General features: G+C 40.0%; 1 protein-coding gene across 5 annotated transcripts in view; it reads left to right on the forward strand.

Moving 5' to 3' along the window:
• Window positions 1-27,572, forward strand: part of TRPM3 (transient receptor potential cation channel subfamily M member 3) — a 595,793-nt gene that overhangs the window by 559,612 nt on the left and 8,609 nt on the right. For all 5 annotated transcript variants that reach the window (XM_024211010.2, XM_024211011.2, XM_024211012.2 and 2 more), the window contains 6 exons: window positions 1,106-1,246; window positions 6,939-7,067; window positions 8,951-9,202; window positions 14,395-14,569; window positions 25,521-25,671; window positions 26,988-27,187. In XM_024211010.2, the coding sequence (XP_024066778.2) occupies window positions 1,106-1,246; window positions 6,939-7,067; window positions 8,951-9,202; window positions 14,395-14,569; window positions 25,521-25,671; window positions 26,988-27,187 (1,048 nt within the window). The remainder of the gene's footprint in view (window positions 1-1,105; window positions 1,247-6,938; window positions 7,068-8,950; window positions 9,203-14,394; window positions 14,570-25,520; window positions 25,672-26,987; window positions 27,188-27,572) is intronic.

Raw genomic sequence — 27,572 nt, forward strand, 5'->3', positions numbered from 1 at the left:
ACAAATACAGGAGGACAGTTCTCTTTTTTTTTTTTTTTTTTTTTGGCCTTATTTCTTTAAGGAAAACAATGCCGTTCTTCAGAGGTTATAAAATCATTTAAGATTCAGTGAGTAATATTTATTGTAATCATTCTCTCTCTCTCTCTCTACGGTTGAGCATGAATTTCAGACTAGCTCTACATGTAGACAACATCCATTGTTGTTGTTTAGTCACCATTGGTATTGTATTTATTAATGTCTTATGTATTTATTTCTAAAATACCTAGCGGCAGATCCTCCACTGGTGTAAATTGTAATAGCGCCAATGAAATCAAGTCATTGAAGTCAATGGAGCTAAGGCAATTTACACTATGTGGTAGATCCTCAGCTAAAGTGTGTTCAGCATTCTGGAAAATAACCCTGGAAGAAGATACAATCCCTATAGCAAGGAGCTTACAGTCTAAAGCCTCATTCCTGCAATGGACTCCAAAGGGCAGGCCTCTGCATCCATATGGAGATCACTGCAGGATTGTGGCCTAAGTAGGATACAACAATCAACATGAACAACAGCCACCTTCGTTATTTCTAATTCAGTAACCTTCAACACCTGCTTTCCTCCTTCCTGCATTTCGCTTCCAGTATCAACTCTCTGATCATTTTCTTATAACAACTTCTATTCTAACCTTCTCTGCTTTGCACATAGCTACATAATAGAAAGTGACTGTTGGGAGAAGAGAAATCAATATAGCAAAAAGCAGAAATGTCTCCCACATCTTATTCTTGTCCCAGAACCAACATGTGAACGGAGCTCAGTAGTCACATTGGTATTGACAGTTCTGCTGAAGTGTGTGGCTCCTTCAGCTTATGAGGGAACAATTGATATGATCTGAACTGGAGCTTCCCATCCAAAAGAGATTGTTTGCAAACAAAGTAGTTCGAATCCTGCAGCTACATGGGCCCAACAGGGATGGGTCATCTGACCCAATCCTCATGTTAAGATGAAGATATCAGAGAATCAATTAATGTGGCTCCTTTTGACACTTTCAAAAATAGCAATCCACCCTGTGGGATCCAATTAAGGTGTAGTTCGTAGTTCACAAGGAAATAACTACCTTTCTTGTTACAGGCAATGTTGGGCCGAGGAAATGGAGAATCATCAAGAAAGAAGGAGGAAGAAGAAGTTCACAGCAGACACAGACTGATCCCTCTCGGAAGAAAGATATACGAGTTCTACAATGCACCCATAGTTAAGTTTTGGTTCTACACGGTAAGCTATCTTCCTCATAATACAGGCACTTGTAAATAAGTCAGTGTCACTCCATTGTCCATGTATCTGTCTGTACTGGCACAAATTTTCAGAGGACCTCCATTAATACATTCACAAATGCCATTTGGGGAAGCAGACTGGTATTTGCAAATTCAACCACAGTAAAGTATTTGCATATACACCTCTACTCCGATATACAGCGACCCGATATAACCCGGGTTCGCATATAACCCCAGGGCTCCAGCAGCAGGGCTCGGGCAGCGCTTTAAAGAGTCCGGGGCTCCGGCTGCTGCGGGGAGCCCTGGGCCCTTTAAATCACCGCTGGGGCCCTGCCGCTGTTATCCCCGGGGCTGCGGCAGTGGGGCTCAGCCAGCGATTTAAAGGGCCCAGGGCTCCGGCTGCTGTGGGGAGCCCGGAGCTCTTTAAATCACCGTTGGAGCCCTGTTGCCACTACCCTGATATAACGGGGTTTCACCTATAACATGGAAGGGATTTTTGGTTCCCGAGGACCGCGTTATATCGGGGTAGAGGTGTACAAATGATGATTTACATGGACAAACGGGTGAGCCTGTAAATGTTGTAGACCTATTTTTGGAAACAGCTGTCTCTAAGTACTACAATAATAGAGCCAAATTCTGAAGTCCACCATCAGGCAGTACTCCCATTGAATTTGTTGTTGGACTCAGTGGGAGCTTTGCCTGAGTAAGGACTCCATAACTGGGTCATAATTAATTAAAGTAGGTAACAGCTACTACAGCAGTGTACTTCCTTAGATCATTTTTGTTTTCATGATCTACCTTCTGCTGAACCCAACCCCAATTTCAGCAAATCACAAAAAAGAACTCCCTGTTTTGGGAGATGACTTGGAAAAAAAAATCATGCTTTCCTGCTGAGACCTTAATGATACGTATTTAAACAACACAAACAGCTCCCTGTCAGCAAGGATCAAACCATGGTGGGGAACGTATGCTAGTAACTTACTCCAAGATGGCAAGTGTCATCCAACAAAATACTACTGAACTGTAGCTAATAAATGTTAATCAAGCTGATGAATCTAAAAACTGCTTATCAGCAGTCCAGTATCATTATGAGTATCAATGTGCATTATTCCTACCAAGACAATTCTTTCCACTGTAAGCAAAATGAGTGTCCTGGCTTGCACTACTATTTCAATCCTGAAATGGAAGAGGGAGATCAATACTACATTTTCATTTAGACCTGTTTCTACTATTTAAAGTCCTGAGGGAGGTCAGGGTCATTTATTAATGGATCTTGGCTAGATTCATCTTCCAGAGCAAAGTAAGGCTGTGGGGCCTGGCTGATTGGACTTGAATGAGAAATGCTGCAAAATTAAAGAAAGGCAACTTCCAAGTGAGGGTTAGAATAGCTCTGAAATCAGTCTGGCTCATTTTTTAAAAGAAGTATAGCCTAAAAACTATTCAAAAGAAATCCCCAAAATCTTTGTATTCAACAAGGGTTCAACAAGCAGGGAAAGTGTCCATGTCGACTACAATTGTCAATATGAATGGCACAGAAAACCATTCCATTATTCTGTGCCTACCTCTAATACCGTCATTCTTAATGTATGTTGGAGTGGGCTAAACTCAGCGTGTTGTGACTGTAACTATTGAAATGGACGTTGTATTTTTAAAACACTAATATCCACTCATTCATTAAAGGGGCCCAATTCAACTTGGATTGGTGGGATTAGTTGCCAAGAACAGGCAAGATCTATCTAATAGGTACATTTTAACTCAAAAAAGACATCAAGAGGTGGGATCACCTGGCTTTCAAAGACACTGTCCCTATGTTGTTTTGCATGGGGAATAGACCCATCATACTTTGAAGCTGTTCTTTCAATTAGGTATAGGGTGACCAGACAGCAAATGTGAAAAATCGGGATGGGGTGGAGGGTAAAAGGAGCCTATATAAGAAAAAGACCCAAAAATCAGGACTGTCCCTATAAAATTGGGACATCTGGTCACCCTAATTAGGTAGCAACATTTTCAGTCCAGCCAGTCCCACTCAGATTAGACATCTGTTGATTCAAAAGGACTAGACCCCAGTATAGGTCAACCTGGCTCTCCCTTTCCTTTAAACATGTTGCGAAGATCAGGTTATCTCTAGAGAAACAATCACCAAATACAGATCTGAAAGAAGGGATGAGTCCATTCCCTCCTCCTGTTGTAAGTAGAAGAGGTAGATGTTAGCTGTGCTCATAATTATGGTCAATTTAAAGAATTTGCCTAGGTGGTTTCCAAGCCAGTGACAGAAAATAAAGCCAGCACTCAGTACTGCAAGCCTTATGCTTTCACACACTTCAACAAATTGTTTGTGTGAACTAATTGAACAGAGCAGCACTATGGACCCAATTCTGTTAGGTGCTGATGACTGTCTACCACCACTGAAGTCACTACTATGTTCCTTCCAAAATACACAGCCCCATTATGTTGCTTCCTTTTGACCTTATTACAGCATAGGCAATAGACTTAGAGACAATAAAAAGAAAGAGAAACCTACTTCTTGAAGTACAAACACTTGTAATAAGATGTCAGCGTTAACAGAACACACTCCTAAATCTCTACACCTGGCACTGAAGATGTTCTCTGAAGAGTTTGACCTAAAATATTCTGTGTCATAGAGCTGTTGCTCGAACAGTGAGGTACTCACAGGGAAAAGAGAAGGGAACTGAGCACTGCAAAGTCTGACCAGAATCAAATATCCCTGCCACAGAATTATTCCACAGTGACTCCATGTCACTCGCCAAAGTTCCCTCACCAAAGGCTATTAAGCAAAGTAAGCATTAATGGGATGAGAGGAAAGGTCTTCTCATGGATCAGTAATTGGTTCAAAGACAGGAAACAAAGGGTAGGAATAAATGGTCAGTTTTCACATTGGAGAGCAGTATATAGCAGGTCCCCCAAGAATCTCTACTGGGACCAGTGCTATTCAACATATTCATAAATGATCAGGAAAAAGCAGTAAACAGTGAGGTGACAAGGTTTGCAGATGATACAAAATTACTCAAGATGGTTAAGTCCAAAGCAGACTGAACGGTTACGAAACTGGGCATCTGGGCAACAAAATGAGAGATGAAATTCAATGTTGATAAATGCAGAATGATTGACATTGGACAACCTAATCCCATTGATACATACAAAATGATAGGGTCTAAATTAGCTGTTACCATTCAAGAGATTGTGGAGTCATAGTTCTCTGAAAACATCTGCTTAATGTGCAGCAGCAGTCAAAAATGCTAACAATGTTAGGAACCATTAGGAAAGGGATAGATAATAAGACAGAAAATATCATAATTAAACTGTATAAATCCATGATATGCCCACACCTTGAATACTGCATGTAGTTCTGGTTGTCCCATCTCAAAAAGATGTATGAGAAATAGAAAAAGTACAGAGAAGGGCAACAAAAATGATTAGTGGTATGGAGCAGCCTCCCTGAGAAAAGATTAAAAAGGCTGGGACCGGTCAGTTCAGAAAAGAGATGATGATGGGGTGATATAAGATAGAGGTCTATAAAATCATGAATGATGTGGAGAAAGGGAATAGGGAAATGTTATTTACCCCCTTCACATAATGCAAGAACCAGGGGTCACCCAATGAAATTAATAAGCAGCAGGTTTAAAAATAACATAGGAAAGTACTTCTTCCCACAATACATAGTCAACTTGTGGAAAGTGTGGCCATGGGGTGTTGGGAAGGCCAAAAGTATAACTGGTTAAAAAAAATAATTGGATAAGTTCATGGAGGATAGGTCTACCAATGGCTGTTAGCCAAGATGGTCGGGGCGCTACCCCATCCTCTGGATGTCCTTATACCTCTGACTGCCAGAAGCTGGGACTGATCTACCAGGGATCGATCAGTCGATAATTGCCCTGTTCTGTTCATTCCAGCCACTGTCGGAAGACAGGATACTGGGTTAGATGGACTATAGGCTTAACCCAGTATAGCCATTCTTATGTTCATAGTTTCTCCTAGTTGGCTGATCAGAGGCGCTTCATTTATTTTATTTGTTTTTTATAAATGGCCTATGTCCCAACATACTAAAAAAAAAAAAACCCACCATCTTTTTCGACCCCCTATAGATGATAGGGCAGATAGCAGAAATATGAAGGGAGAGGACCAGAGCAGTTGTGCTGCGAAGCTTGGAAAGAGGTGAGGATAGGTGGGTGAGCAACAGAAGCAGTTAGGCCAGAGCAGTAAGGATATAGACGGTCAAGGTAGTAGAAATAGTATGTATGATGACCAGGCTAGATGCAGTATTATTCTGAGTCAGGACAGGTAGTAGTAGTCACAGTTCAGGGTAACTTCACCTGTATTCCCCCCTTTGGTCCACCAAGAGCACCCACTCTAGGCTCCCGACTCCTCAGCTGTCACCTCTTTTGGGCACAGACCCACATCTCTCCCCCTCCTCAAGGGTTTTTCCAGGTTGCACAGTTCCTTGCCTACACTATGATATCCCCAGCAAGCCAGAATGCCTAAGAAACCAGTGTTTGTGCTTTGCTTTCTCCCCAGAGGCTATGCCCAGTGTATTGCCCACAGTCATAAGTTACCATACAGCTCTTTATAAGCAAGCACATTTATTCCTAAGGTGAAAGCATTACAGAGAAGATATTAAAAAATTAAAATAACCTATGCACATGCTAAAAAGCTTACCAGAGGTTGCACCAACTCCAACCTTAGGCTCTGGTGGGTGTCACTCCTTCAAAACACGCAACTGGGTTTTCCCCATGATTATAAGCTCTTAACTGTCTCAGATTCAGAACCAGAACACCAGCTGGGTAGATCAGCCTCTTTCTTTAAACAGTTCAAGTCTTTGATCTCTAAATTCTGGAAACAAGTAACCAGCAGACAGTCACCCTCTCCTGGAGGATGTAGCTTCAAAAGTCTGGTTTTTTGCGTAACTGGAGGTGAGGAATTTGCATTAACCTCTCCCTAGGCATTTTCCAGGAAATCTACTTTGCATTTATTGCCCCAAAAAGTCTATTTTTGGCACAATTTCATTATATTCCTTTAAACTCCCCACTTCACGTCACATCTTCCCCCTAGAGAGGTTACATACAATTCCGGCCCATAGTATTACATAAGATAATAAGGTTTTCCAAGAATGGTGCAGGAAATTGCTATATCTATCACAGCATCACCTTGGATACAGGGGATCCAGATTAAAAGGATTGTGCATTAAGGGCAGAGAAGGTCAGGGTGGGTCTGAGGTAGAGGAACTAGGTCAGAATGATTGTATGTGTGGACAAGAAATGTCAGGTGAGTAAAAAGCAATAGGTAGGAGGGAAATGGACTGGATTGGAAATGTTCACACAGGTGACTTAGGAAGTCTAGGTTTGATAGTGGCCTCATGGAGAACCGTAGAACCAAGACTGATCCCATCAGGCGTAGTGAAGATCCACATGAGTGTGTTAACAATGATGGGAGTGGTTATACTTGTGAAGCAGCAGTAGCAATGGAGAGGAGACCTCCAACTATTTATTTTAGAGCTTCCACTTGGTATGCAGATTCAATTTCCATAGCTGCTGCTGATGTTCTCCTCTCTGTTTACAGATAGAAGATCTTTGCAAACTGAAATTAGGGTTCTAAAGCCACCTCAGAGGATCTGACTATGCTGTATAAACATTAGTTAGTGGTAACTGATGTCAAGAGAAATTTTTGTTTCCTTACAGTTGGCATACATCGGGTACCTGATGCTGTTCAACTACATTGTGCTAGTGAAGATGGATCGTTGGCCTTCTACACAGGAATGGATAGTTATCTCCTATATTTTCACACTGGGAATAGAAAAGATGAGAGAGGTAACACTATCCTGGATGAGCCAGAAACAGAAAGGAAACACAAATACTTTTCACATGTTTTTAATTTGTTTGAATTATGTTTCTCTGAGTATTTTGTTAGGTGGATTTACCACAAAGTTTCCTTTTTTCCAGAAAAGCAGAAGGGATGTTGAAATTTCTATTGCTACATTTCTCCATTTTACTGTTTTTAAAAGCAACTGTCTGTTCCACACTCCTACAACCCCCTTGGAACTTCCAAGTTCAGATTTCTACACAAAGTCTAATGAAATTGTCAGAGGCTGAGTTTTCTTCTAACATAGCCCCACTTTCCATGAGATTTCTTAGGGCTCTTCACAATGTTCCTCATAGGCATGGCTACTGAAGTAGAATTTTGGGGCTTGTTGTTTACTTTTAGGTGTGTGTGGAGCGGGTTAGAAAGAGGATTCCAACCAGAGCCCCACATCTAAATACCCCCAAACTGTCCGAAAGCTTGGCTCCGCATTCAATATTTGCAGCTGTCCTATGTCTCCATAATGTGCTGAACCAAGACTCTGGATCCAAACATCCTGAGCTCTGGGACCATTCATCCTAAATTCATCCTAAAACATCCATGAATCCAACGAAGGGGGTATTCACCCACGAAAGCTCATGCTCCAATATGTCTGTTAGTCTATAAGGTGCCACAGGACTCTTTGCTGCTTTTACAGATCCAGACTTACACGGCTAGCCCTCTGATACTTGATCCTAAAACAGTTACTTAAAAGCACAACGCAGGTTCAAAAAAATTGGGCTTTAGTTTTAAATCAAATGAATAGAGAGTTACAACATGGTGGAATAGGACAGTGATTTTGTGGGCACACACCCCATCAATTAGCCACAAGGGGGCTCTGCACCACTGATAAAAAGTTGCAGAGAATTCAGTGGATGAAAACAAATGCTGTTAAATATTTTCTGAGAATATTTGTTCCATTTTTATAATCATTCACTTCAACTGTGTGTGCACTTTCCACAAACATTTTAGGAAGACTATTTATGGAAAAAGAGTTCTAAGTGGAGGTTGGAGATTATTCACAGAAAACTAGACTACAATTTGTCTAAGAATTGTGCTCACCAGGTCAGGGAGCAAAAACAGACCATATGACTGTGCTCAAACATACTCAAATTCCAAATGTAGAATACTCAAAACAAACTACTTGCAAACAAGCCAAAGGCAAGAAATTATTCATGGAAATTGTTTAGTGAATAGTTTCAAATGACAAACAAATTCAGGGAAATTGTAAACTCCTCACAGATGATTTTGCAAACAGAAAAGAAGCTAAATTCACAGAATAAGTTATTTTATGCATTATTTTCCCAACTGTGTATTCTCCCAAAGGTATGTTCAAATAGTAACATCAGTTCTTTGGATGAAATGCACAACCAAGGCCCTTGTGGTCATTAAAGACCCCTGGCTCTTCTATGTGTAGTTTGGGAACACTTTTCTGTAGTTTCTTTAAATGAGATTTTTTTTGATTAAACACCTTTCTACCTCTCTTCCTTTACCCTTTAGTTCAAAATTGAATCATTCAGTTTGGGAAATGGAAAGTGAACAGTGAATTTTTTGTCACTTATAGAGGATTTTAGAAAGATGTATTTGGTTTTGTTTTACAAATGAATAACTCGATTATTTTTTTTAAAAATAGCACATTGTGAATATATCACAGATGGAGTTTGATTGGCTAGACCACAAGGTATCTAAAGATGGGTCAGAAGCATGTACGGTATTCATGAAGGATGTCATAGCAGGGACTTCATCAGATTAGCTTTTGACCTTTATAAAATATGAATGTTTGCCATGTGTTTTCTGTTGGGCTTAAAGTGAAGATAACATATATCCCCTTCTATCCTTCTTTCATGCCCTTCAGATATTGATGTCAGAACCTGGGAAGCTGTTACAGAAGGTAAAAGTGTGGCTCCAAGAGTACTGGAACGTTACAGACCTCATAGCCATTCTCCTGTTCTCTGTCGGAATGATACTTCGTCTGCAGGATCAGCCATTCAGGAGTGATGGGCGAGTCATATACTGTGTTAACATAATTTACTGGTATATACGTTTGTTAGACATCTTCGGCGTGAACAAGTATTTGGGACCATATGTTATGATGATTGGGAAAATGGTAAGATAAGTTTCCTCATTCTTTCCATATTTTCTTAGCATTTGTTTGATTTTATTTGTTTGGGTAGGCAGAATTAAATCACTACAAATCACTAGTATTTTCCTATGATCCTAGCAATCAGTGCCTTTATCTTATGTCAGCATCATGGCAAACCCACATCCTCCAGATTGGCCTTATATATAAGAGATCAGCATCTAGCTCTTCTCCAGGCTTCTACAGATTTTTATACGTGAATCTTCTATTTTGCGTGGCAACCTCAGAAACCCCCTTTCAACAGCAAAGTTATCTCACTAGTTTCTGTGCCTCAGTTTACCCAGGTCTAACGTGAGGGATAATAATTCTCACCTACCTTGAAGACATGCTTTGAGGTCTATTTAATTAACTAATATTTTTGGAAATGCTTTCAGATCCTTACAAGAAGGATGCTATAATAAGGGTGGTGTGTTCATATATTGTTAATATTTATTATAATAGTGGTCTTGCTATAGCTTGCTGCCCCATATTAGGATCACTTCCTGTCTTCCCCATCTTAGGCCTCACATCTGTGTTACCTTGATTTTCTTCTGTTCCTTCCTGGTGATGTCCCCAGTTGCTTCGGCAGAACTTTGTCAGGGTCATGTCACGTTTTATCTCTGGGGAAGCACCAAAAGGAACCCTCCCTATGAGAGCTGAAAATCCATTCATGTGACCACAGCAGCTAGAGTTGCCAACTTTCTGACCGAACAAAACTGAACACCTTTGCCCTGCCCTACCCCACTCCCTCCCTCCCTTCATCGCTCACTCTCCCCCACCCTCGCTCACTCGCTCATTTTCACCGGGCTGGGGAGGGTCCCTTTTTGACCAAGTGTTCGGTTGAAAACTGGACACCTGGCAACCCTAGCATCTGTAATTGAGTCACATTGCATGTACATATTAGGGCATTAATGTTAACATGTTATATCTAATACAACACATATTCAAGTGTAGTGAGTTAGAAATGCTGTGAGATCCACAGCTTTGAATTTCCTCCCTTTTGTTGGTTTAAAATTTCAGCTGTAACATTGCATTAATGTTGGATTTTTTGCCTCTAAAGCCAGATTCTCAAAAGATAGAAAGTCAAGTCCACATACTAAAAGGCACCTTCAGTAGGTGTCCATGTAAAATAACTGCATGTAAATGCCCATGCGCACTGTATGAGTATGTACGGGACTAACTAGCCTCTTAAGTGCACATCTGTCTGATTTACATGCTCAGGTTTTGTGTAGACCTCTGGCTTCCATTTTCCAAAATTAGGCCCCGTCATGTGTTCCAAATGTTTAGACTGTGTTTAAAAATCAATATTAAAATATCACTGACACATAGCAGAGCTGGGCCAATTGAATATTAAATTTACCAGATAACACAAATATTAATAATGCCTGACTAATATGAGCGCAATACTCAGTAAACCTAATAGCATCCACATTATGGTTCAGAAGTAGTCTTTTGCCTATTGAATCTGCCATGGAGAACAATTTCTACTTTCAGCAGCAGACCCAGTCTGTCAACTGCAGTATAACATCCCTCTCTCCTTGTACCAGTGGGGACGGAGAGCTGCTCTCTCCTCTGTGCAGCTAAGAGTTAGACTCACTCCTGGGCCTTGGATTAGGGGAAGCATATAGAACCCTACACTTCAAGGCAATGAGTGCCAGAGACCCCTAGACTTAGGATACACCAGTGCAAAATACTGGCTCTCTTCCTGCCACCAAAATAACCAGTTCACCCTCTCTTTAGTGTGTTACCTTCTTAGGGTCCGAACTGATAGCAAAGAATCAAAGGGAAAGACCCATTTTAAGGAAAAAAGAGAGACCACAACAGAAACTGTTGAAAAGTATTTTTTCCTGCAGAAAGGCCTTAGAGAGTCTATGGATTCCTTCAGGGGAGCCAAGGGAACCGTGCTTACAGGACAGTGAATAGAGAGACCTCCCAGAACTGCAAAGTCCAAATAGAAAACATTCAAGATAAAAACGGCTGCTGCTGCAGATTACTGAAAGGAGAAAACAGGCTTCCAGACAGAGAGGAGAGAGGAACAGATCAGACAGAAACCATTGCAATAGCTCCTGTCCCACCTCAGTCTCGTTTGTCCCAAACTGTAATTTCTCCTTCTGATGATCCATACCAGCATTGCAGCTCAAACTGCCTGTCTCACATAAAACTACAAAAGAATGTCAAAACAGCCATGTATTCCTCTGTTTGTCACTGGTACCATACACAGCCACATTTTTTTACCCATCTGCTCAGGAAAGGCAACTTGGAGACCAATTTGCTACTGGATAGATTGTCAGACCCCTACTAGCTGAGGCACTGGCAGTCAGCATTATGATGAATTGACATTAAGGTCACTGAATCCAACTCAGCGGTGATATGAATGGTAGCGTATGTTGCACCTTGGGGGTAGCAGGAACTGCAAATGGGTGTAAGTAGCAAAATAATGTAATTTGCACCTCTGAGATATCCCTGCATGTGCACAAGGAGCGTAACCTCCCACTGCTTTGGTATTCTGTGGGGCCAAATGCATCCCTGCCATAAGTGGGTTCGACACCCATTGCAGGCATTGGGAGTTTTGCCCACATAGCCCTTGGAGCACTGGGGAAGGCATAAGTTAAATTAGGGGGACTGCTTTATCTTACGCCCTTCTGCTATTTGATTTTTATACTTTATCCCTGTTTTCATGCACTCAGCATTTTTGACATACCCATTTTGCCCATACAGTGAATGCCCAATTGGTACGAGTTGCACAAATTTGCCATCACACCCGTTTTCTGGCCACCTTATACCCAGTGTGTAACTGACAGCCCCGTTTATATCACTCATATACTTAGGTGCAGTTGCTTGCTCCAGGCTGTATTTGGTTCACCGACTACATTTTTGTTTAAATCACGTTTCATTTTCATTCTCTAGGTTCTATCTAATCTCCTCTTTCATTTCATGTGCTTGGGAAGTACACAAGTAAAGCATGTGAAGGATCTACTTGATTAAACTTATTTCTACCAAACAAGCCTTATCACTGCTACTGTATTCTCCAAAAGGCCCATATTTAGCATCAACTGTACCATCATCCTATTTATATTTATGTGGAATTTTAAATCATAAGCAAGGTTTTAGACTCTTCAGACAAGGGGCAAGTTTCTGACCTTACTCCCTCAAGTATTTCATTAATTTCGATGTGTCAGAGTAAGGCAAATTACTATCTCTTCATCTGTGTCTGTACAGAACCCAGCACAATGATTGTCACTAGGGCCTTTAGGTGCTGCCAGAGGATTAATGATGATAAGTGTTACCACTAGATTCATTAAAAACAGTGCATAAAATTGTGCAGGCTGAAATTAAATCAGAAATGGGAGGGGGCACTAGAGGTATAAAACAAAGAGGATGGTGCCTTTGAAATGGCTGGATTTGCCATTACCTTCTTATTTCAGTGACTGGATGTGCACATTTTTAAAATCTACTTTTTTGATTTTTATATAATGATATAATTACTTTTCATTTGCAGGTAGGATGAAATGTCTCTGACATGATGTCACAAGATTAAGAGGTGTATCAAACACTTTTCCATACACAGACTAACATCCAAACTGTATTTCATTTGTCAGCAAGTTAGAAATTGCTGTGGGGCTAAACTTTTATATATTTATAAATCTATTAAATAAATATATTGATACAGGAACAATTCACATTTTGTCAGCTAACTGAGCTTTTTCAAATAGATGATTAAACTGTTGAACAATCAAGTTAAACTAGCCATTGTAATTTGGTACAACAGGCAAACACACCCTAATCCAATCCCCAGTAAAATCAAAAGGAAGACTCCTATCAACTTCTTTGAGTTTTAGATCAGGCAGATTGAGAGGGCTGAGCCTAGAGATGAGACATCATCTTGCTTGTGGACAAGACAAAAACAAATGAACTCTTATTTCTAGCAACAAGAGCCCCAAACATCATGATTGCTGATAAACAATATACCAGAAGGTTAAAAGGTTCTCTTATGGTAACATCAAAGATAATTGTCAGTATGTTTGGTTTCTTCCCTGACATTTTGGTACATCTGCCTGAAATCAGTGCTTGAGTTGGAGTGGGAAAGGGATGGCATGCTCCAGTTGGTCTTCACATGTTTTCTCTCTGCAGCAGTAGAGGAGCCTTAATCTGGTCTCTAAAATTGTTTCCCCATATTTTTCATACCATAATATGTTGTTAGTTAATTTTAATATTTATTTTTTCAGTTTACATAGCACCTATGATAGATATTCTAGGCATTCCCAAGGGTTACTCTTCCTTTAATATCCTTTCTTGGGGTTCTCATCCCTATTGCTAGTACAACATCTGTCCCCAAACTCATGCCTAAGATCCTATCCAGTACTTACTGGGCTTGATGTGTGTGTATTGGGGCACTGAGGATATCCCTTTTTCCTAAGCACTTCCCTGAATGCACAGACATTATAACCATGTGGTAATGAGTAATTTGCATACGCTAATGAGACACTGCAGAGGGGAGATGTATCTGGGCTGAGCCCCTATGATATTTGCATGTTATCTTTTGAAAATTCACCCTCCCCTGAGTCCTCTGACCTCTGCTGGTCACCTCCAAACATGCGGGTCTCTGGTCCTTCCACTGACCTCCTATCTCACTGGTCACCACTGTGCCTGTCCATTATGTTGCACTAACGAACTGCCATTATGTTATGCCACTCACTATTCCAGTGTGACCAAGAGAGGTTGAATCCTTATGCTAGCTCCAGCCTCAGTTCCTTTCCCCTGGGACATTGCCTGCTGCTAGCTAAATAGAGGACTCTGCCCATGGCTGCCCCTCGTTTTTGTCGACGCCACCTATGGCATAAGAGCAGTGCTTCATCTTGCAAGTGTGGCCCAAACTGGGTTGGGCAGACATCAGTGAATTTGTAGTAGTTGCAGGCAGCCCGTGCAACCAAACAGTAGCTTATAATTTCAAACCTGCAAACACATTCATAACAAGCTTTGAAAAATCTCACTGAAAATGAACTCGGCCAAACCAAGCACCCAATTTCCCCACTCACCACCTTTGAAAACTCCAGCCTGTATGTACAAAATTGTATCCTTAAACTTTACATTTTTTTCATTATATCAAGGTTGAAACATACCCAAATAATTTTCTCTAATTCGTTTCCTTTATCTTTGTTTCTCCCTCCTGCGCCCTTTAGATGATAGACATGATGTATTTTGTCATCATTATGTTGGTGGTTCTGATGAGCTTTGGTGTCGCAAGGCAGGCAATTCTTTTCCCCAATGAAGAGCCTTCGTGGAAGCTGGCAAAGAACATTTTTTACATGCCCTATTGGATGATCTATGGGGAAGTGTTTGCAGACCAGATAGACCGTAAGCGTGTTTATGATTCTCATACTCCAAAGTCAGGTATCCAATTTTGATCAGGTGATGTCTTACAAGATCATTTGTATGTTCTCAATAAATGGCTCGAGATAGGGGACTCGTTCATTGAAGAAGATATTCACAGAAAAGCTATTAGTAGTAGCTGCTAGTATTGGGGTACCAATTTCTGTATTGCTAAATTTTATCTTTTTTATGTATATATATACATACATACATAACTTTTTTAAGTGATTGATCCTTTTTAAATGCTTAAGGGTGTTGGGGTGAAGAAAATCTAGGTATCCATGAAGAGTTCATTGGTATATTTAGGACATAGCACTCCACTCCTTTTCCATCCATTGGTTTTGATTTTGGAATGAATACACCAGTTTTGCTCAACTTGGTATTGAGAATCCAGTCTGAAAATACTGAGCCAGCTCTTCAGCTGGTAAAAGTCAGCATAGCTGTACTGAATTGAATGGAGTTACACTGACTTACACTAGCTGAGGATTTGCTCCATTGAGTTTTGCTTTTACTGGGACCTGTTCATTGCTACCACCCATATGTTAAATCATGTGATGCGACCCTTTGTGGACGGTGGATATATTACAAAAATTTTGTTTCATTATTTATTGAGAGGTGAGTGTGTGCTCAGTTCAGTGCAAATAGAATGGAAGCCATCATTTCCAATACATTCTCCTAAGGATTTATTTGGCTGGCAATCTGGAAAATGCCAGTTTTCTATTTAAATTAAACCTCATGGTGCCAACAGGCGTAGTATGGCAAAGGAGATGTGTAATCATGTGAAATGATGCAGTGTGAGGAATGGAAAAAGCTAAGAACCATCTTTTTAACAAACACTGACATGCAAGAGATGCTCAACCCCTTCATTTCTGCTTAAATGTGCATAGGTCTTGGAAGTACTTACAAATGAGTATCTCTACTAATGGTAGAGAGAGCCCATTGAATCTATATAAATATAGCAATTCAAATACTAGGTACAGTCTTAAGGAAGAAGTGTGCTTCCATGATGTATCTTGAGCTCATTCAAAAAAAAATTTAGAATGGTGTTTTGACTTTCCCTAGATTGTTTAGATCCAGATAATAAACTTATCTGCATCACCATTCATCCCCTTTAATGCCCTTTAGATGTAGACTGTGTGCTCCATGAAAGGTGACTCAGAGAGCCCTATTTGCATTCTTTCTTGTCATGTCCATGGAACCCTATGCGAAATGCAAATGGTCTCCTTTTATGTTACCCCTCCATTATGTTCTCAAAGGCAACATGGCTTTCAAGCAAATAAATATCCTGAAAACCAGAGAATTTCTCCCTGTATTTACCTTTCCACTTGGTTCCATCTTTTTTTTCCTCCAGAAATCCATTTTACTTCCAAGGGTATAATAATTGGGGGCTGATATTATCCCTTTAAACTGTGGCTCACTTTTACAAATGGAATTCTGTCTGTCCCTCTACAAGTGGCCATTTATTGATGTTGTACTAAGAAACTACCATAGTGCAACAAGTGCAGCAGTCTGGCTGGATAAGAGGATTTTTTTTTTAAATGAAGTGCTGATTGTAGTTTAGAACCCTGCAATCGGAGAGAGATTATTTTAACATGAGTGGAGTATGGCTGTTGGGTATCTGTAACAGGCTGGCAGACTCTCTGTCCTTGCCTAGGGATCCAGGGCTAATCTAGTGAATAATCCTGATGTCCTGTGCTTAAACCTTGCATAAAAGTGCAGGGTAATTACTGCTGAGTCATAAAGGCAGGTGCATTATCTTAACTCCAACCAGGTATAAAAGAAGTTATTTTGTCCCTCTCTTTGAGGAAATTAGGGGTTTTAACAGATGAGGTCCTTCACAGAAACTCTAAGAGCAGCCCCTACTTCTTTCTCTGTGAGTAAGAGAGAGAGAGAGAAAGACTAATACTGTGCAAGGTATTAGAGTCTGCCATTCTCTTTCAGTGTTTTTCAGTACATCACAAAATATATGTTATCCCATGGAATAGAATGAAGAATGCACTGATTAACTGACACACAATTGTGTTATTTTTTTTTATATTGTTATTTTTTCACTGTTTGGAAATTTACTGCCATATATTCTCCACACTGTTCTAAGCTAAATCAGCCACTGTATTCTATTTAGAGTGACTGTACTTTCTCAAATGTGATTCTAAGAGTCTCCTGAAAGCTGTTGTGCCACCTCTAAAATGTAATCCGATTTCACAACCTGTGGTTTTACTTTCCTCTTCATATTATGTTGAAAGGATTGCTCTGATTATTATTATATTTTTTTAATATTTGTATTTTGGCCATGAATTCTGGATTCTGCCAGAGTGCTGATCTCTGGCATGTTACACAATGGAGCTGCATGCTAGAGATTACTTGTGTCTATTTGAGAAATGTACGAAAAGTGTATGTTACTCTAAAATGTGGTTTGTTTTTTCTTTTATCTCTTTCTTTGGATTTGTGAAGCATGTTGTAAAGCTGGCCAGATCCACCTCATCAGCTGGCAGCCTGTCCACCCAGTAGATCTGCTCTTATTTTTAATTTTATCTCAAAATACTGCGCTCTTAAAAAAACTAAGCAGTCATATTTTTCTAATTTACTGCATGGACTGTATGTGTTTATATATATCAATAAATACCTGCATTCATTTCATGTGGGGGGAAAAAATCGCTTAGTTGAAATGTTTATAGAAGCTCAACAATGCACTGTGGACATTGAATCTCACTAGCAACTCAAAAGTGGGGACAGTTATACTCTCACTTCCAGGAGTTAATATATAACCCAGTGGTATGCACTATTACATATGCAGTATATAAATACTATACTCATATAGATTATTGGCTAGCAATCAATCATAAATAGGGCCCTACTAAATTCACGGTCCATTTTGGTCAATTTCATGGTAATAGGATTTTAAAAATCATAAATTTCATAATTTCAGCTATTTAAATCTGAAATTTCATGGTATTGTAATTTTAGGAGTCCTGGCCCAAAAAGGAGTTGGAGCAGTTGCATACTGCTATCCTTACTTCTGCGCTGCTGCTGGCGGAGCACTGCCTTCAGTGCTGGGTGCCTGGCCAACAGCTGCCGCTCTCCAGCTACCCAGCTCTGAAAGCAGTGTAGCAGTAAGGGTGGCAATACGGCGACCCCCCCCCCCACACACACACACACTATCCTTGTGACCCCTCCCACAACTCCCTTTTGGGTCAGGAGCCCCAGTTTGAGAAACACTGGTCTCCCCCATGAAATCTCTATAGTCTAGGATAAAAGCAAACAAAAGACCAGATTTCACGGTCTGTGACGCGTTTTTCGTGGCCGTGAATTTGGTAGGGCCCTAATCATAAAGGAAAAGAAATAGAGCAAAACTTCTAAGATTCTTTAAAACATGTTCAAATTTTAAAACAAGTTAAACAAAAAGATAAAGTTAGTCCTAAAACTGAAACTAGAAAGCAGTTTCTCTCAGATAGACACAATCTTGTTTATTGCAGAAGGATGGGCTGGATGAGACAGGGAATTAGTAATAGAATTTCACTTTTAGGTTGCCATTTCTAATCCAGCTCAGACTGGCATTGATTGATAGTGACTCCCAATCAATTGCTGATTAGTTCTTTCAGTGCTTTTCTAGTGGACAAATGTCCTCATCATAAAATCTACCACGGCAATTTGCACTAATTGGTATCCTTGTTGGAAATCTGAGCAGAGAACCCAAAGATTGAATTGCCACAAAGAATGAATAGTCTTCTGACCCCTAGAACCCATCCCTCCAGAAAAAAACAGGTGGCGGGGGTGGGAGGGAGCAGAGACAGCATCAAAGGAAAACTTGTGATGCTGTTGTCTACAGTGCGCCTGTTCTATAAACAAAGGGTGAGTTTGGTAGATAATCTTATGTGTGGTCAGATAGTAACTGTAAAATGACAATTTGATGGACAGCAGTCACCATTAAAATCCAAACACATAACATTCTTAGAATATGAACTTAGAATATGGAATAACTGTGATTGCTGTTGACAGATATTGACTTTTTAATGGCAACCCCTGTATGTTGGCTCATTGTCTTCTATGTAAAATTTGCTTAGTGTATAGATCAAAACAAGATTTTCTTTCCAACTGACAGCATTTCAAAAGCAATCTGAGAACTAAAAATCAATCTGGATTCTTTCTGCTCCCTACATCCCCTTATGGAAAAATCCCATAGAATTGTAATAGACAGTGATGGAACCTGATTCTCCTCTCACACCTAACAAGTCTTTATAGGTTTTTGAATCACAATATAGAATGTAACAAAAAATTATATCCTTTATATCGAATTCTCTAGAGGAGAAGGAGAATTCTGATCTCAAATCCCCAACCAGGGGTTAAAGGAAGTCTAGTGTTGGGCAGTGGTTGGTGGTCCACCAGGTCTATGGCAACAAGGTGGGAAGAGAGTAAGCAAGAACTTAGTCTAACTGGGGAAAGGCATTCTCACTGCTCAGGAATGCCAACTGCTACACTATAGTTCTTATTGGAGCAAGATGACTAGAAGAATATAGAATTCTATAGGATGGTTAAAATGAACTATAGAAAGGGTATATTTTTCTGTTCAATTCTATGGACCCAGTTCACATTTACACTTTACACCATTCTGGTTGCCTAACAGGGCCTTAAAGTGAGTATAAATTGCAGCTACATCCACTTGAAAGCCACTTAACACTGCCAGAGCAGAATAAAGGTGCCCAATATGAATGAGAATTCAAGGCCTATAGATTTTATAATAATTTGCATTGAGCCTTATTATATTTCTGTAGAATCTTTTAAGTTTCAGCCTTTTTACATTCGTATGGAACTTTCTCATAAGGTCCATCACCCTTATTCTAGAATTAGAACTAACAGCAATTTTGTACAAGATGGAAAGAAATGTACCTTTGCTCTTCTGTGACTATACTGTACATTAACTCTGCATCACTGACAGATTTTGTTAATATGCTAGATAGACATACTGGGTGAGATTCCTACAAGGCCTATATACCCTTGTGTGGGTTTTTTTCTTCCCTTGTTGCAAATATGTTTATTGTTTTTAATATACGGAGAAGGAAGGAACTAGAATTAGAGGCAGCAAGTGCAGAATAAATAGACTTTTAATATAAAATGTGACTAAAGCACCAACATTGCAAGGCACAACAGATATTTGGAGGAAATATTTTAGCGGAACCTAGGACAAAAAGTAAAATACAAGAACATGGTTTACTTGGTCCAGCCATATCTCAGGGTGCTGGACAATGTCCCTTCCAGCTCTACATTTCTATGATTCTGTATCAGAACAATACTATCTATTAATGCTAAAACAATCATTTAAAATAATGAGGTATTGTTGCAGTTCCCTGACAGGTTTTTTCCCTAGTGGCTAAAGCAAGGATGTGATGATCAGGACTCTCGGATTTTAGTGCTTTCTCTGTCTCTGAATCACTGTGCAGCCTTAGGCAAATCACTTATCCTCTCTATGCTTCGGTTTCTCCATTTGGTAAATGATAATAAATACCTAGCTCACAAAGTTGTTTAGTGTTTAATTAATTAATGGTTATAAAGTGCTTTAAGATCCTTGATGGAAGGCTCTGTGGAAGTGGAAGTATTATTAAGATGGAAAAAGCACCTAGTTATCCATAAGGATGAGGATATAAGTACATTTCAGATTTCTGGAGCTTCCACAAAAAATTATTATTCATTACTTAATATTCATATTTTTGTCTTCATCTTGAGAAACATGACTATATGTACCCATTAAGCAGTTCCTTCTAACAACATATAACATACCTTGAATTGTAGAGACCTTATCCATTTTTAAATGAAAAGCTTTTACACAGAAATTGTTTTTGCTACTAAGTAGTACCCTTCCCTCTCTCTTTTGGGACAGCAGATGGGGGAGGAGATTTGCAACTGTCCTTTCACAAGCCCTCAGCCGAATGCACATTAAAAATTAGCAATGCCCATGTCATGTCTGGTGTAATTATATTAGAGAAATAGACCTTGGAGTAAACATAGCCCTAGGCCTAAATTCTGCAGATGCTTTAGGCCTGAAACACTCAGAGATGTGGGTTACAGCTGTTTGCTCTCATGTGATGAGCTGGCCAGGAAAGAGGAAGGGCTGGGGAGTGAGGAGGAAAGGCTTGTACAGGAAGCTGCAAAAATGAACATGGAAAGGGAAAATAAGCATAGGAGGGGATTATGAAAGAAGAAACAAAGGATGCAAAAAATAACTGTTTCTACAGATGTCAGTATCCAGTGTCCTAAAATTTAGTGAAGTTGCACCTGTGTAACTGAAATTGGAGCTGGGCCCTGAAGAGCCAAATTGTTAAAAGCATAGCTCTGACATCTATGCTCAATGTCCTACCTTCATTTAATTGGTACCAAGTTATCCAACTAGTCATGTGTATGTGCAGTCACCTAGTGTACACATGCAATTGTAGTAAAAGGTCTTGAATCAGCAAAACACTTAACATGCTTAAGTACTATGCTGAATCGGCCACAGCGTGCACAAATGTAAGCACACAATCTGAAGCAAACATTGTAACTCTGTTTTGAAAATACAGCGTGGAGTACTTGTGGCACCTTAGAGACTAAAAAATTTATTTAGGCGTAAGATTTCGTGGGCTAAAACCCTCATTGTTTTTGCTGATACAGACTAACACGGCTACCACTCTGAACCCTGTTTTGAAAATGTTTGTCATTGTGATCTAATTCTGCCTTAAATGATACAAAATAAATGCATTTATCAAAATCTATTTTTAAATGGCCAAATAGAACTCTGATGTTTTCTTGTGCCAGCATGAGCATGTATATTTATTGTCTAAAGAGAATGCTAATTGTGTTAATTTTATTTTAATATAATCTCTTTTAAACACAGTCATGCAGTGTAGAGCACCTAGTCACAGATTACTCTGTGTTTCACAGCATGAGAGACTTCTGTGGTACTGAAATCATTTCACCTGGGCCTCCATGCTTCTCACTATCCCTAGGGTGTGTTTTTGTAGCATATGCTTACACTCGCCCTGCACTTCTCATTGTGTTGCTGCAGATATCTCTGTCACATAGATTGGACATTTCAGACCACAAATTGAAGCACAGGGTGTTATGCTTGCTATTTGTAAGTATGTGATTACAGACTTCTCAAGCAGCTCAGATTTTGTGGTACATTCCACATTTCAAGCGAAACACCCTCTATTCCACAGCAACACTAAAGCAGGTGATGCATCAGAGACAAGAAAAATGACCTTTGGCTTAGGGGAGGCTGCACTGGACTGGGAGCTAGGAGACCATGAGTTCTAAGGTTCTCTCTTGCACTGCCTGCTGTTCATATTTCTGTGCACTTCATAGCCATTATTATTGAGCATGTCCTCAGACCTCTCCCTTAGCCTACCTAAGAGGGAGACAAGTATCATTCTCCCCGTCTCACAAATAAGTTAACTGAGATTTGGACAAGATCACACCCAGTAGAACTAGGAATAAAACTCAGGTCTATATGATGATAGACCCAAGGCTGAACTGTGCTGCCTTTCAGAATGAACATACCAAATCTATGTACTTGGCTAACCCGTCTTCAACCACTAAACCATGCTTCTCTCCCAGGGGCAAGAACAGACTCAATTAATTCTGATCCCCCACCATCCTACTGTTGTCTAGCAAATAGTCGTGTAATTTATTGACAGTGTGTCACTTTGCCCCCAAAGCTGGCCCACATAGAACTCAGAGTCATAGAATGTCAGGGTTGGAAGGGACCTCAGGAGGTCATCTAGTCCAACCTCCTGCTCAAAGCAGGACCAATCCCCAGACAGATTTTTGCCCCAGATCCCTAAATGGCCTTGTTCAAGTGGTAGAGGGCTGTGCTGGTGATCTGAAGGGTCAGGGTTCATGTGGCAGGATTCTTATGGTTGTATACGGTAGAATTTCTGTTTTTCTTGTTTTCTTTTTAAACAACTGGGTTTATTTAGGAAGCAATAAAAAATAATCCTTAAACAACAATTGTATAGTTTAAAACATTGTAAACAGTCAATTCTGGTGTGATGTGCAACAAAACACAGGTGTTCCATATTTGGGTCATTTGTCACACAATTTAATTGTTTCAGGCAGATCTGAAGGTTGAGAGGTATGCTTGATTATAGCAGGTTAGCTGCCCGTAGAGTGCCACACACAATTTATATTGAGTTGTCACTTAAAGGCAGCTGACTCCAACACAACAGGCATAGGCAGGAAGCCTTTGGAAACCTGTATGGGGAAAACCAAACACCCATGTATGTGCAATTCCTGTGGCATGAAAGGGGTTGGAGAGCTGTTGTCATGCTAAGTCTAATTGTCCATCGTACTGTATGGCATAAACTGACAGGGCTGCATTAATGGCATTCTAAATCCTCTGAGAGAGGCGGTCTTTATTAAAGGAGACTGGAGAAATCCTCTTTGTCTAGATATTTAAAGCTGGATTGTTTTTAGTTGAAAATCCTTTTTTTTTTTTAATTAGAAAAATAGGATAAATGTAGCCAGAATGTGGGCTAAGCTTTTGATTTCCCTGATGTATGGTACGAAATACGCTTTTGAGAAATTTCTGTCAGTGAGAGAGAGATTATTCTTCCTCCGCAGCTATTCCTCAGCATCCTTCATGTGCTATATCAACTGATTATATGTGTTTATTCTGTTACTGATCTGGAGTCTTTATAGGGCCAAGTTATGAATTAGGCTTTGTATCCTGCTGGACTATCGTAGCTTGAAATCAATGCATGCACATAAATCAATGCTCCCCCACACACCAGAATTTTAAAAGCACTTTGTTTATTTCCTGATCCTGGTAAGTGCTGGGTGCCCTCAACCTCCGTTGAATGGAGGCTGAGACCAATCAGCACTTCACAGAAAATCCTTCACAAGTCTCAAGGCAGAGCCCTTGATGCCTACATGAAACTACAGTTTGAAAAGCTAAAGGAAACATTAAATAAGCAGCTAATTGAAAAGATCTGTAAATAGCATGTTGTTTGAAGAATTATTCTCTTTGAATTCATCCCAGAGAGAGAGGGGTTTTTCCCCCCCTGTATGTGAGGAAGACTAATAATGATCATTAGCATATGCACATGCCCACAAGCACAGCACAGCCTTTACAGAAGGGTGTTATTGGTATATGGGGTATTGCTTGTTCTGGCAATGTAATGCCTTGTCTGTGGGTGGTGGTTGTATATTTTACCGTGGGATAGTAAGCCAAACATTCACCTCTCCCATACAACTGCATCAAGTACAGATTTAATAGTATAACATCTTCACATACTGCCCAAAAATAAACAAGGCCTCAGGGCTACTTGATACCACATGACTAACACCACAATATCATCCACAATTGACTCCAGTGGGCTTTGGATCAGGCCCAGAGTAAACATTTTGAAAAGAAATAATACTAGATTTGTACATCACCGATTTGTTGATTTGGGGGGGGGTTTTCAGAAGCACTCGGTGTTTGCCTAACTCTGCTCCCACTGAAGTCAGTGGTAAAACTCCATTGACTTCACTAGAAGCAATGTTAGGCCAATGCTGAGTACTTTTGAAAAATCCCACCTTAATGGAGGGAATGATGGAAGGTTATTGATAATGTCCATTGTGTCTTTGAAGGGGTATATGTAAGCCACTTCTTCAGTGGTTTCCTTGAAGAACCCCAAAAGATGCTTACTCAGGATGAATCTTAAGGTATAAGAAAGTTACATGCCAGCAAGAAACAGGTCAGGCAACAGGGACCACCTCATGTTACCAGGCTCACCACTTTTAAGTTGCTCAAGAAACCAAAAACAAAGAAGGAGCTCTGACATTACATGCCTTTTCCCTGACAGCTAACGCACCTTTTAAAACATGGCTGCCAAAGCCAACCTTGGTAGGTAGACAGCAGGCATGTCGTGTAAATAAGGAACCTGGTCTTCACAAAAGGCTACTCTGCATTTCATTTCTCTTGCTGATGATTTTCAAAAAGCACCCTTACCAAATACTACAGTATTAAATGGATCAAAATAATGTGGCCGCTATCATATTTTGGACACTTATTTTTTGACATTGTCATCATTAAAAGCTGATCTGAATAAGGCAGGGTGCTATGAATAAGGCAATGGGTTAGACAGACTATATAGATCGCTTGAGACCAAAAGGCCAACCAGAGTTATTAACTCACACTTATAAATGGGAGTCTCTGGCCAAAATATTGTCAGAGAACTTAAAAAGTGATATTTTATCCCTCCTCCCCCTACTTCCAAAAAATTAGTACAGAGTGTATTTGAATCTAAATCGTTCAAAAAATAAACAGGGGGCAGCTCCACTGCCTCCATGTTTCTATACCTGGTGCAATAAATACTCGATTGTTTCCTGCATTATTCTAGGCAGGCAGCCCAAAGTCCTTTATAGCAGAGTCATTACAAACATTTTCCATGGTGGTTCTTAGATTCTTGTATACTGCAATGGCCAAATAATTTCATATATTACCTTTGTGTTATTGATTTGCAGTCCCTTCTATCAATTAGCAAAAGCCTAAATATTTATTCCCAATAGAAAATAAATGTTAGCTCATAGGAATAAGCATTTTGTTCACTTCACATGAAAACCTCTAATTACCACCAGTACATAGCACTATTTCAGAAGCAGCTTGACAGGTCAATGAGGGACAGGCAGCTGCAACTAAAATCACTCAAACCATATAGACTTCCTGAAATTTCTCAGGGAAAATCGTGATGCTGCTAACAGAAGAGCGTTCAATATCAAGAGCTGTAGCTTGTATAATCTGTAGTGAATTTGACAAGTGTTTGATCACAGCATGAGGCAAGTGCATAATAAACCTCTTGGGGAAGCATCATCCCACTTTGCTTTGGAAGTTTGGGGGGGGGGGTGGAGAAACCTTCTTCATAAATATTTAAATGCTTTTGTAGGTTTCATTCTCATTTGTTTGTTTTATACTGTTTCTTCCCAGCTCCCTGCGGCCAGAATGAAACCAGAGAGGATGGCAAAATAATCCAGCTGCCCCCCTGCAAGACAGGAGCATGGATCGTTCCAGCCATCATGGCATGCTACCTCTTGGTTGCAAATATCCTTCTGGTGAACCTCCTCATTGCTGTTTTTAAGTGAGTGGCACACTGATGCATGTGGATTCAGGGAGTTATGATTGTGATGTTTCCCTGGGATCCCTTGGGTTGTGAGGCGCTCGCCATCACCTGAAAGAAAACCTACTTTTCACCTTTCTGGTGACCAGTCCCTAATCACAGACCTTAAGAACATAATTTTAAGTACAGTATATACACACAACTCCTTTTACAACATCCATACATACGTTTTGCAGTGGTTATGATGACCAGTGTGATACAGGCTTTAATTAGAGACCTTATATGACATGCTTTTGATGAACCCATGGGATCCCTGTATTCCATCCAAAGTTCCTTGGGTCACTATGATGATTTGGCCAGCATGGAGGCCTTTGCAGACTGTTGTGCTGTAGACTGGGGTTTGGAATCAGTTTCAGGGGAGATTTATTATGTGTCGGAGTGACAGAATAGATTGTCTCCAGGCAGGGCTGGATTTAGGGGCAGGCGACTCAGGTGACTGCCTTGGGATGTCGGGCTTGGGGGACGCCGGGCTTGGGGTGCTGTTTTTGTTGTTAGCAACAAAAGAGAAAATAGAATGTCTGAAGTAAAATGTTTCAGGTATTAATGTTAGTACATTGCAGTTATTCTTAAAATTAAAAAGTTTCTATAAGCTTAGAGGAAATACATTTTTTGAATTGGCTTATATATGACATGAATAAAATACAGTTTTATAGATCCTAGCATACAAATTTATCCTCTTCTATGACAGGGATAAATCATGCATGCAAATCGTGCATCAAAATCATGAAATGGGCTACAAATGCAATAAAAAATAAGGTATTCAAAAGTGTAACAAATGGGGGTGGGCACTGAAGACACTCCTCACCTTGGGCGCTATTTGGTGTAGGTCCAGCCCCGTCTCCAGGGTATGTGGTGGCTGTACAGTTCTTTAGAATTTATGTTATCCAAACTACAGTGATCCATTTGGACTGAGAGCAAGGAAGTTCTGCGTTCTAATCTCAACTATGGCATATGTACACTTAATCCTTCATTGCCTCATTTTATCCATATATAAAATGTGGATAATAATACTTACCTACCTCATGAGCCTAAGTGCTTGTGAAGTGTTAAGTATTGATATTCTGTCATTCATAATCAGCATATCATTGAAACTACTGGTACAGACATTGTGCTTTCTTGAGGAGATAACAGTTAATCTTGTCCTGTTTTTTATGACGGCCTTTGACACTATGTGAAATCTGTCTAACTAGGTACAGTATTATCATGTGGGGAAATACCCAAGGATGGTTTCAATCTCACTTTATTTTCCTTTCCCCCCTCCCCCTCTTTTCTTTTAGCAACACATTTTTTGAAGTCAAATCTATATCCAACCAAGTGTGGAAATTTCAGAGGTATCAATTAATCATGACATTTCATGAAAGGCCAGTCCTACCACCTCCTATGATTGTTTTCAGCCACATGACTATGATTTTTCAACACCTCTGCTGCAGATGGCGGAAACATGAAAGTGACCAAGATGAGAGAGACTATGGACTAAGTAAGTTAGTTCAACCAGCTCACACCTGTAGATAAAAAGCATGACTTTCAAATTCATTTGGTGGTCCTTAGAGTTTGCAGGGCATGTAAACTGAACTCAGCTCTACAATAACCTTTTCAGTGAGAAACAACTACGTACGCACACAAACACTAACTGAAATTAATCATTTAATTTTATCACTGTATCTCCCACCCTTAGAGAAAACCAACACAATGTGTTCAATTTTCCCCTCTCCCTTACCACTGCTCAATATACAAACATGCCCTTCTTCCTTCTACTTGACAACAGGGAACCCTGAGACTTGAAAGTCTTGAAAACAGCACCTGACCAGGCAGAGATGCTAAGAATTTAAGTAAAATTAAGGATCTTTGTTTGGGAGATGTTA

The sequence above is a fragment of the Terrapene carolina genome, unplaced genomic scaffold (assembly GCF_002925995.2).
Source record: "Terrapene carolina triunguis isolate 2854851 unplaced genomic scaffold, T_m_triunguis-2.0 Scaffold113, whole genome shotgun sequence".
In the NCBI taxonomy this organism is placed as follows: domain Eukaryota; kingdom Metazoa; phylum Chordata; order Testudines; family Emydidae; genus Terrapene; species Terrapene triunguis.